Source organism: Natator depressus, chromosome 6 (genome assembly GCF_965152275.1).
Source record: "Natator depressus isolate rNatDep1 chromosome 6, rNatDep2.hap1, whole genome shotgun sequence".
NCBI classification, from domain to species: Eukaryota; Metazoa; Chordata; order Testudines; family Cheloniidae; genus Natator; species Natator depressus.
Genome location: NC_134239.1, coordinates 67,330,370 through 67,342,533, shown reverse-complemented (window position 1 = coordinate 67,342,533; position 12,164 = coordinate 67,330,370). Strand labels below are relative to the sequence as shown.

General features: G+C 47.3%; 1 protein-coding gene across 1 annotated transcript in view; it reads right to left on the bottom strand.

The window, feature by feature from the left end:
- Positions 1-12,164, bottom strand: part of PAPLN (papilin, proteoglycan like sulfated glycoprotein) — a 66,782-nt gene that overhangs the window by 32,663 nt on the left and 21,955 nt on the right. Inside the window, exons 3-10 of the mRNA XM_074957046.1 lie at positions 8,716-8,831; positions 5,801-5,861; positions 4,891-4,993; positions 3,837-3,967; positions 3,325-3,448; positions 2,387-2,467; positions 1,040-1,212; positions 208-331 (exon numbers count right to left, since the gene is read on the bottom strand). Of these exons, the coding sequence (XP_074813147.1) occupies positions 208-331; positions 1,040-1,212; positions 2,387-2,467; positions 3,325-3,448; positions 3,837-3,967; positions 4,891-4,993; positions 5,801-5,861; positions 8,716-8,831 (913 nt within the window). The remainder of the gene's footprint in view (positions 1-207; positions 332-1,039; positions 1,213-2,386; positions 2,468-3,324; positions 3,449-3,836; positions 3,968-4,890; positions 4,994-5,800; positions 5,862-8,715; positions 8,832-12,164) is intronic.

Here is a 12,164-nt window from a genome sequence, read left to right as displayed (position 1 = left end):
GCAGTGAACCCCGGCCTGGCCTCCGATTTACAGACCCTTCATAGCCTACTGCAGCTGCCAATGCTCCTTAATCTCTCTGTGGGACAGCCCTGGGGAAGGGGCTGCTGACAGTTCTTCAGATGGCAGCATGTAGCGTCTTCCCTTTTGGATACTGGCTCTGCATTGGGCACTGTCTGCTGCTGGTGAGGGTGCCCCCAACCCTCTTACCTCCGCCACACTCAGAGCTGCAATCACTCCAGGAGCCATAGCTCCAGCTGTAGCCCGAGCTGTGCCCTTGCAAGGGCAGGTAGTATTCATACTGCACCCCCTGGTTTGGCTCCTGGCTGATGAGCTGCAAAGGAAAGAGAATGAAGTAAGAGCCAGAAAACAAAACAGTATTTTCTCTCTCCTGGCCATTCTTCCTGCCCTTACCTCAGGATCCAAGCAAGGTAAACTCCCCCTACTGCTCCCTGCACCCCTCTATTCATTGGCCATTTATTTTCTGTGCTTTGTTTCCTCCCTAATACATCATAGACTCTGAGGCTTAGAGAACTCTTTCCAGTGAAGAGAGAATGTGCATCTTCCTCAGAGCTGGTTGATTGTGCTGCTCCTCTGTTAGGCAGCAGGTAGTATCCTGGGCTGGCCTTACGCACAAGCATAATGAATAGCTACTTGGGTGCCCCCATCCTATACCAGATCTTTAATTCATGAGTTTCCCCTATTATCTTCTTTAGCTTCTTGACCAGAAAGAAGAGACAGCTAGTCACTACCAGGTCTCCTCCTACTGCCTCTCTGGCAACAGGATCAGAGCAGACAGTGAGTGGTGTGAACATGGCTTGATAGTTCCCCTTCTTACAGGTGAAGGCCCCACAGATCAAAAGGCTGGCCCTGCTGATATCCCTGCTCACAGGGCTCAGTACAGGTGTATTGCCTCCCCCTGAAATCTACTGACATTATCCTGTAGAAACCAAGCACATCATCTCTGCAAAATGTGACGTGCAGCTCAAGACCAACAACCACAGCATGACAATATTAAGAGAGGGTAAACACAGCTGCTTACCTCAGTGACTAAGGGCTCAGTGGTGGGACCCCTGGAGTGAAGCAGCTCAGGGGCCAGGTCCCCCTCCGAGCCTCTATCATAGTGCACAACTGTGCTAGCGATGTGCAGGTCTCGGCTGAAGTCAATCGTCCAGTGCCCATTCAGATAGTATTCCCCCTGCACATTCTTGATGGCTGGACAAAGCCACAGAGCACAAAAGAGGAGGTGGGGGATGAATGATTTGGAAGATCCACTATTCACATGACATGCTGACACCACTTCAACCAGATGCCATATGACATGGCTTTACGCTCTGCTCTAGATCTCACAGGACATCAGCAACTCACAAAGCCCTCGGTTCAGCTACTTGAAACCCAGCTTCCTCACACAAGCACCACAACCTTCCTGAAAGCTGTGAGTAACTGCTGGGATAACCACTTAGACAGTGGCAACTGGTGCGTGCATCAAACATGGTAACTCATGGGAAATGAATGCCCTCTTGTGTTCAGTACTTTCTGCATTGGAGATAAACATCTGTGCTTCCCTTCGGTGTTTGCTTTCAACAAATGCCAAGTGAAATCAAGTCCCTGCAGGAAATCATTATCCTGTGACAACATTCTAGCCCTACTGATGCTCCCTGCTGTCTTGCTCAGGCTCTCTGCTTTTCTGCACATCGAGCCTTTTTCACTGCATGGTCCAACTCTTTGCCGCAGATTCCATTCCAGCATTGCTGTATTCTCCCTTCCCCACCTGATTATTGCATGTTCTGTTTGCAACATAAAACACTTTTGCCTGTCAATGTGGCATAGAACATTTTGACACTGTAATGAAAACCCGGTCATGTTTGTATTGTACAAGAGCATGTCAGGAGTCCACCCATAGAGCATGGGGAAGATAGGGCCTAATGCACAGGGAACTGGACAGCCCAGAAGATGCTTGTGTGCTTGGAGCCCATCCCTAAAGTAGGGGTGGCAGGAGAAGTTTGGATTTGACTTTACCAAGCTTTGTGGCAAACAGACAAACCCAGACCCAAACTTTGCCATGTTTGTCAGACCCTTAGAAGTTCCAGGCGGAAGGTTTAAATAGGGCTTGGTCTTTTTATCCTCATGTATGTAGAGTAACAGTAGTGGTGCTGGGCCAAGACCGAGTCCCAGGTCTGAGCACCCCTAGTTCTCTAGTGGTGTTCCATATCCAAACCTGGATTTAGAATTGAACTTTGTGCCCAGCTCCTCCCTTTGCAGAGGGCAGGAGCAAGCTTCCGCCCCATATGCCTCTGAACTCCAGTGTGTTTGAAAGTCAGAATAGAATTTTGTGGCTTGAGTCCATCTCTATGGTGTAGTAATAAACTCATTACAATGTCAGTCTTACCCAGGAAGTTCCTGCTGGGCATAACTTCCTTAATGCGGAGGCTTGTGGCTCCCATGGGAATGATGAAGATTTGATTGTAACCTGAAGAAAATGAAGGAAGTTGGTCAAAGGTACTGAGAGACAGTGATGGAGGATGTGAGATGGTCGCCCATGTGCACAGGAGCTGTACCCAGCTGCGCTAGTGGCTGCATGGATGAGTTATGAGATAACCGGAAAGAACTCAATCCAGCTGTTGCAGCTTCATTGATTTTAGGATGGCTGCACCCAGATTTGTTTCACCCATGGAGTAGTCCACCCACTTCATGGCTAAAATACATCTGAGAGCAGCATTATCAGAGCATTGCACCCTGAAAACAATACAGTCAGGGGCCGGTTTGGGCTTCCATTATAAACCCTGATTTTCAGGGTTTCCTATCTCGGACATTTCAAAATGCATCAGATTGAAACTCAGCAGACAAAGATTCATCCCAGTTCAATCATTAGGCTGAAGTAGTTCAGAGCCAGCCAATGTGGGAGAACCAGGTTCCAAGTCCTGGTCCCAGTCTCCCACTCCTTTTGGAGGTTCTGCAGACCTTGGGTAACCAGCTCCATTGCAAAGAGCACTTCCAGCAGGCATGCTCTGAGGGACAGTTCAATGGAGCCTGTCACCTCTAGAAGAGTTGTGGTATCCACAAGAGACTAGGAGCTGGGGAAGATACAGGAGGAGTGGAAGAACCTTAGGGCTTCAGTGGGAACTAGGAGGGGACCCCCAGATAAAGGTGGTCAGTATGTTTTCTAGCTCTAGCCCACTGTATGGGTGGGCTTGGGTGAGTGTTCTGGTCTAATGGCTCCAGTGAACAGAGAGAGCAGATAGCTCCATGCAAAGGGTCAGAATGAGGCTAAGCTTCACTCTGTCCTTCTCCCCTGTTCACCCTTCCAGAAAATCCAGACTACTGTACCTTTGGGGAGGTTGAGCACATCAAAAGTGCCCTTCACTTCATAACAGGCCCTGCCATCCCCTCCACACTGCAGGCACTTGTCTTCCTTCTTGGCAGAATTGAGCATGTTATCACAGCCGACAGCCTGTCAGAAAACAATGGCATTAATGTGCTTAAATCAAAACCAGGGCGTGGGATGGGATGAAGAAAGAAAAGGCCAGGGCCTAGACTGATCACTAGGAGGAGGATAAACTAGATAGCTCTGGGGTGCAGTAGAAAGGGGGATGATCAGGAGCTAGTGGTTAACTCGCCCCAAGAGTCCACAGAAATGTATGCACATGTTCCCCACACTTCCTTCAGTTCCCCAGAAATCAAATGCATTTGGTGTGCTGTCAGATAACAAGGGCATTGTTTGGGAAGGGCTGGGTAGGACAAAGGGAAATGCTAAGAAGACTGACATACACCCTCTCTCAGTCTCTCTCTCTCTCTCTCTCTCTCTCATAGAAAAGGGATAAGGTGATAGGATGACTTACTTGGCAGACTCCCTCGACACAGACATCCCGTTTGCCTGGCTCACAGGGCGTCCCATCAGCCACTGCTTCCTTGTGCCTGTAGTAGAAGTTCTCTCCCTTGGGAATACAGTTTAACTCGCATTTATTGGGAGCTGGAAGGGAAGAAAACAGCAGGTGTCATATGACATAGTTAGTCCCTTACAAACACATCATGAGCCTGAACCTGAAATGTGGGATTAGGCCCTGAGGAGTGGATTGCTATTAACATTAATGACTGGTTCCTGCAGAATACATTCCCATGTAGTACGAGGCTTTTCAGAGAGACAGAACAAATGTTAACACAGAAGAAAACCAGTAACATATCAACAAGCAAAGAGTGAAATTCTTCAGGTAAGCTTAATAAAACCCAATAACTCAGAGGTGGCTGGGTGAATATGGAAGACAGCAGAGTCCAGTGGTAAGAACAGAGAGCTAGGCCTTCTGATTTCTATTCCTGCCTCTAGACCTGGTTCTCTGAGTGTCCTTGAGCAAATCACATGCAGCAAGATTTTTGGCAGTATTCACTAACGTGAAGAGCTTTGATTTGGGGGGGGTCCAATCTAAGATATCTTTTGGCTGATTATCAAAGGTGTTGAACAGCTGCTGGAGCTATAGATTTCTGTGCCTCAAAGGCAGCCCTTGCCAGAGATCTTGTGCAATTGTAACCCACACACCTTCTGGGTGTGGTGTTCTGTCCCATCTAGTGGCACCGAGACCACTGAGAGACAGATTAATGAGTTTGCTCTACAGCCTTAGCTAACAGGCAGTTGGCTTTTGGCTCATGCTGTAGAGGCTCATGCATTAAGTTCCAAAGGTTCCCAGTTCAATCCCGCCTGCCGACGACTGGGGTCTGTTGGCGTTACACAATTGTTCTGAAAGATGATCCATTCCAACAGACCCCTCTAGCTGTTCCAGAAGAGGACAATTCTGGACAGACACCTATGCATGTAGGACTCTTTCCAGACAGAGACCCCCTACTTTCAGGCAAAGTCAAATACCCCCACATCAAATAAGTTTAACACCTTCTATCTGTTACCTCCATAATAAGGCAGCCACTTGTATCTCTTTCCTTGGAATTCTGTCCCATCAAACTCAGCACACTGCTCTGCTCGGAAGTCCCTGGAGCCCTCAGGGCAGCTCTGTGGGGGAAGAGAGAACCCAGGTACACAGAATTCGCACAGGGAGGAGGGAGGTAAAGGAAAGGATCTCACTGGGGTGTGTTCCTCACAGCTTCCCCACAGACTGGCAATGACAAAGTCACTCCTGAATGCAGCTCTGACACTTGACAGTGCATTACGCTGTCTCCAGGTCAGGCCAGCTTCATTCTTATCTTAAAGCAGGTGATTAGGGAACTGCTTCTTCCCAGACAGAAGGTCTTTGGGCGGCTACCAAGCTATAACCATGAACATCAACAGTATGAGTGCTCCCTGATTCCTTTCCATGGCATTGTCCATAATAAACCAGACCCATCTCAGTCACAGGATTCAGACCCAGAGCCCTAAACATTTTCTCATATTGTCTTCCTGCTCTCTCTGCTCCCCATAGTCTCTCAAATGCAACCTTGATGCTCCGTATGTGATGGGAATCTTTGAATAGGCTGTGGATAATAGAAGGAATTCTCAGTGTAGTGAGCTGACACTGGGGTTTTCAGAAAACTGAGGGTGAGATAACTGTAACTATACTAATCTCTACATGCTGCAATCACCAGACAGAGTTGGTATGGGCCCAGAATCTATTGCACAAGGGCACAAATTCTAGCCTGGGGCCTAGTCACCTATGAGCATCCCCAAGCAAACAGTGTCCATCAACAATACTGGCACTGGTGCTCCAGGGGAGGAGAAGAATCCCATTGGCACTGAGTGGGCTCAGCACATGGCTTCTGAAGAAAATTAAGTTCCTCCAGGAGAGAAAGCATCAGGAAGGAGAGAATGTACTGGGCACTGTACCTGAATATTGCACAAGCGATGGTTTCGAGTTGGTCCAATACAGTTAGACCCACCATCTGTCCTGAAAGACAGAGAAACAACATGAAGTAGTTCTGAAGAGATTGTAAATATCATCCCCAGTACTATTTATTAATAATCTCCCAGGTAACACTGTGAATTTATCAGCACCTTGCACACAGCATGCAGCCCTAACATACATTCCCTGTCCCACAGAGCTAACAACCTAATATATCCTATTTCTTTCCTACAAAACTGAACCTGGCATCTTTCAGCGCATTCTCTTGCTGTAATCTTGTTATAGATACAGGTAGTGTATACACTATGTATTGACACAGGGTGGTTTTTATATTTTCTGGGGGGCAAAATTTTCCCCCTACCAATTAGTGGAAACAGTTTCTTTTATTCTTTGTCAGGCTTTTTATTAACACACAGCTCGAAGTCTCTAACAGCACCTGTGTGATACAGCATGTCTACCTGGGGGTGAGTAGGAAGAGTGGGTGGGGTGAGTTATGAAGTCAGTGTGTGTGCACACTTCAAACTACCCTGCCATTTACATTCCTGCTGTTATGGGACTCATTAGCTGGAAGAACAGAATGGCCAAAGGGAAGGGAGGTAACTATCTTCCCTTATTCTATACCTGACTCTTCAAAAGGGGAGGGAGAGGGATACAGCTCAATGCCTAACAAGTTCATATCCAGGGAGAAACTGGATTTGAAAAAGCCGTCTGTTGCACCCAGAGGCGGATTAGGGGTTTGTGGGACCCTGGGACAGAGCAAGTGGGGAACTCTCTCCACCCACCACCCTGCAGTTCCCCAACCCCACTCCCCAGCGCTTCTGCCAGAGAAATGGGGTCGTGGTGCAGGGGCTTGTCCAGCCCTGTTCCCCTCCCCCCCACCTGGCACTCCTGCCGGGGAGCAGGGTTCAGGCATGGGGGCTTCCCCTGGTCCCTGGCAGGAGTGCCAGGCAGGCAGAGCAGGGCAAGCCTGTGGAAACTGCAGAAGACATTATATACACAGAGACCATGCAGTTTCCACAGTATGCATCCGATGAAGTGAGCTGTAGCTCACGAAAGCTTATGCTCAAATAAATTGGTTAGTCTCTAAGGTGCCACAAGTACTCCTGTTCTTTTTGCGAATACAGACTAACATGGCTGTTACTCTGAAACGGGTCTAAAATAGAGGCACTGGCCAGAAAATAGAAATCCCCTCCTGTGAAAAATGTCACATTTTTTGAGAAAAAATTGTCCCGACATCAAAAATGCAAAATTCTTCAAGGGAAGGGATTTCCAGAACAATTCCATTTGGGGAGAGCCGAAGGATTTCATCTAAGAGCAGCTGACTGAGGCTGCCAGAGGCCAAGTGCCCCTATTCTCCGACTTCCTGGCTCTTAGCCTCCCCACCTCCTCTCTCTGGCAGCCAGGCAGCAGGGAGAAGAGAACCGGGGGGCTCAGCTTCCCTACCAGAGAGACAGCCAGGTAGGGGAGGTGGCAGGAAGGCTGAGCACTAGGGAGGTGGAACGCCTGGGCACTCAGCCGCCAACAGCCTGCCTGGAAGGCTCTTGTCAATTTTACTTTCTCCCTGAAACAGAAAATGAAATTGACAAGAGCCTCTCTGGCAGAGAGTTTGTTTCAATTTTCCTGATGGACAATCAGAATTTTTCTAGAAATCCCTTCCGGGTGAGGGAGTGTTTTTGACTTTTTGTCCCAATTTGGGATTAATTTTTTTTCGAAAACGTGAATTTTTTTTGCAGGAAGCGATTACCCTTTTCTGGCCAGATCAGTTTCACACCCATGATTCCCATTAGGTGCTGCCTCACCAAAGGAAGCTGTCATGTGGACATATCTTAGGCACTGTTAACATCGTGTCATCAAAAATCATTCCAATGGAAAATTTCCCACCAGCTCTTGTCTGAAAAATCTTAGCATAGAAATGGCTTTCAGCCCTCAGGAGAATGATAGGCACAGTGCTGTGCACATTTCCCTCACAGGGCTGCCAGAGTACCATAATCCTGACCAGAATGACACCCTTTTGCCATATCAAACTTGTGCCCCAAACACAACTTTTCTTGTCCAGTTAACCTCAAACTTTCCAACGATGCCATTCTCCTCTAGCATGGGCATTTCAGACTGAAGAGAGCCCTGTTCAGAAAGTTAGAGGAAAATCCCCATCAGGTTTATAATGAAAACTATGTGAAAAGCTTCCTATATAATGGAGTTTTTACTGTGACTCCATTATATATTAGAGTTGGACCCAAACTGTAACCTCAGATAAGAACCCCCCCCCATCCGCCTTGAATGTGGGGCAGTTTGGATTTGTTCCCCTGGATCTGAACCCACCACCATAATTTTAGCTGTGGCTAGGGCTGAAAACTGGAAAAGGCCTATTTTCTGGATCCAGTGGGAACAGCTGGTTTCTCAAGATTTAAGATATTTGGGCTGAAATTTTGACAGAAAAGCAGATGCAATTTTGGCATCACCAAAACCAAATTTTAGCCTTGTTCAGCTTTGAAGCCACACTTCAAACCCTAATAAAAGAAACCTAAGGTCAGCTCCTAGGCTGGTGTAAATTAGTGAAGCTCTATTTAGATTAATGGAGCTATGATGATTTACACTTGCTGAGGATCTGGCCCCATTCTGGATCCAAACTCTGCCTCTCAAATTCTTCTTATTTATATACACTATATTCCACTTCATCTAGATGAACTCTTTTGGGGGAGAGCTACTTATTAGAGATGCCTTCCAGAAAACAGATTTAGCCTTATTTCCATACAGGGAATAAGAGAGATCAAACTTTCTTTGGTAGGTGATTGACAGCTCATTTCACCAAGAGACATTAGAAAGCTACCCTGAGCTACCTGGTGATGCCTCTTATGGGAGGAGAAAGAGTGCAGTAATATAAAAAGAAGAAAGCCCTCACCTTTGTGAGTAGCAGCGCCGTTGCCGAAAGCTGATGCCCCCGCCACAGCTCCGACTGCACTCGCTCCATTCTCCCCAGCCCCCCCAGAAATCAATCTGCCGCTTCGCCTTGCGGGCCTGTGAAAACCAAACATTCAAGCGAACATGGTGAGACAGAACAAAAACAGCAAAATTGAACTAACTACAGCATGCTGTACCAAGCAAAGGTGTTACCATTCCCTCTCCCTAGCTAATGGGTAAGGAGATAGAGGAAAAGGGACAAGAGCCAGGAACAAAAAGCCTTAAGTACTAGAAGAAGCATCTAGAGCCCCACCCACACACGGGATCTCAAGCCCGAACATCTAAACTGCCATTTTATGGCCCTGTAGACCAAGTCCTGCGATCTTGAGCCAGCTGATCTGGGCCCGCCATGGCTGTGCCACAACTCTTTTATTGCAGCATAGACATACAGGCCAACTCTATTCACCTTCAATCCATTCGGCTGCCTCCCAGAAAGGATCCCAGCTCCTTCAGATGTTACCTCTCTTTCTCAACACTCTAGACCAGCGGTTCTCAAACTGTGGGTTGGGACCCCAAAGTGAGTCGCGACCCTGTTTTAATGGGGTTGCCAGGGCTGGCGTTAGACTTGCTGGGGCCTGGGGCTGAAGCCAAAAGTCTGAGCCCCACTGCTCAGAGCTGGAGCCGAAACCTGAGAGCTTCAGCCCTGGGCGGTGGGGCTCAGGTTACAGCCCTCACCCACCCAGGGCAGATGCCCTCAAGCTTTGGTTTCGCCCTCCCAACCCAGGAGGCAGGGCTCAGGCTTCAACTTTGGCCCCCCGGCCTGGGGTGGAGGAGTTTGGTCTTCAGTCCCCATTCCCAGGGTCGTGTAGTAATTTTTGTTGTCAGAAGGGGGTCGTGGTGCAATGAAATTTGAGAAACCCTGCTTTAGACACAAAGCACTACTTCCCAGATTAGACAAAAAGATATGCTGACATAGGCATCACCATCCCAGACAGATCAATGGTGCCATCTACTCCTTTATCCTGTCTCAAGGCCCGATTCTTAAGAGAAAGGCATAAAACACCCACAATGCAGCTGTCTGCAATAAGATTCCAGGGAGAGACATTTTTTCCTGACTATCCTTGCTGTGCGCATCAGCACTGATAGCCCTAATCGTTTTTGTATTATAGATGGTATAACTGAGGTATGGTGTCAAGGGAACCCATAGAGGTACTTTAGACTAAGATAAGATATTGGTACTAAGCACAATGCTACCAGTAAGAGAACATTGCCCCAGAAGGGTATAGAATAATGTAGCTGGGGGAAACCTGGCTCATCACAGTCAGCATGATCTGTACAGAGAAGGATGTGGAATTCAGGGAGGAGGGAGATATTCTGAGAAGGAATAATGATTGCAGGTATGCAAGGAGATTACTTACTATGAGACTAATTGGAAGGAAGAAAGGGGGAAAACAGTGCACCCCATGGAGAGATGGGAGTCCTGGAGCAATAATACATTCTGGATTTCGAATGGTAATTGAAAATAAGGTTTGTAACTAGGGTTGTGTGTCTGTGTCCATAGGGCTCTGTTTGAAAATCCTGTGGTTGAGAGGGGCTAAGCGTGCTGCTTGGCCAGTGAACCAATGTTGCTACCGAGAGGACGATGGAGCTGAGACAGGTATAAAAGGTTGCAACAGGAGTCAGGAGCTGTCTTTACAACCCCTCCATTTCTTTTGCCTTTTAATGTTATAATTCTATCCAAAAAGCAACTGAGTTTATTTGGCAGGATTTATGAATCAAGGATGCTTTCTGCTAATGGTTACATCACTCTCAAGGGCCGAGAGCCTGGACTGCATCCAAGCTATATTGGGTACAGCTCAGGAAAGGAGGGGTGAAAAGGTGACGGTGTCTTTAGGAATATATCCAGAGCTTCCCTAAACATTCCTTGGCACTTTAAATATGAACACATATAATAGTCAAATCTTAGACTATTTACAGCCTTGCAGAAAAGAGCAGCAAAAGGCTATTGACCCACTGTGTGTTAACTGCCACTGCAACACCTGTGCAATGAAGGCATGTGTGTTCTTGATAAAGCTGGCATTCCCCTGCACCCAGACGACATCTTCCAGTCGCACTCTGGGAATGGTCTCCTGCTGAAGAACAAGCTGTTGCAGGCTGGCATCTCAGCATGACGACATCACTCATTGTGATTTTATGTTGTAACAGAATAGCTGTTGGGTTGGGTCGGATCAGGCTGATCCTAAGACAGTTGTTTCAGATCTCCAGTACAACTGTTGACCAAGCCATAGCTTGACCTGGCCCTTGTAAACTATCAAATTAGTCCTTCCCCAGAAAACTGGGTGTGTAAATTCCCCCTTGTCTCCTGGAGATGGTTTTTTTATTTTCTACCTATATTTCCCTGCTTGTATATGAGTCCTTGGTGTAACACCCATAGCTGTCTCTCCTCCTCTTTCCCTCCTGTACAGAATGTTTCTCCCTTTGCTGATACAACTGTCACAGGAATCATCCCACTATATTCCTGTAACTGTTACCAAATCACACTCATGATTGTCTTGCTGCAGCATCCCCTTGAGTTCTTCCTACCTATTTCCTGTGATGCCCTAGCATCTGTAAGGATGCACTGGAAGAAGTCGTTCCTTCTCCTTGCACTTTGCTGTCCTGTTTGCATCATATAAGCTATGTACAACCCTCTTCAACCTCTTCCACTATAAGTCTACAATCCAAATCCCTTGAGATGAATCCCTTGGTGCTGACCATCTCTCTCTTCCCAGCTACAGCATGCCTGACTCAGTGAAACTGCTCTCTCTGCATTACAGGCACTTTCGTGCACTTTTCCCCTTCTAGTCAATATCTCTCTGGCCAGACCACCCATTGCTGGTGCATAGGGTCCAAAGCTGATCTCTTATTTATCAGTCTGTCTCACTCATTCATGCATTTCCCCTCGGTCAGAAATAACCTGCTGGATGTCTGTCTCTCCTTCCCACCTCGCCATTTTAGGAATGGTCCCATCTGTGCAGTTTAGGGCCTCTCAATCTTTTAAATGATCCTCCAGACCCCTAATCCTGTCCTCTGAACTGGTATCAGTCTGTATACTCCTTCTCTCTCCTCCTACCTCCTCTGCCATATACACAGATGAATGAAACATGCTACAGTTCTGTTGCTCTGCAGTGTTTCTCCTCTCTACCAGCTGGCTGATTCAGAAGCAGCATTAATTCACTCTGGAAACAAAGGAGCTTTCAGTCAGCAGAAAGAGGAAGAAAACATCTAGACCAAATCCTGACGCAGGGCAGCTGAGAATCAGATAACTGGGACGGGGGTAGAAAGGCAGCAGCTGCCCTCAAGCCCTCCCTTAGCACATGGCCCTGTGTGATAAATATTCAGGTTTTTCTGCTATAAGTGTATTATTGTTCTTTCTTCTCTGTACACAAATGGACATCCCCAGGGGCGCTT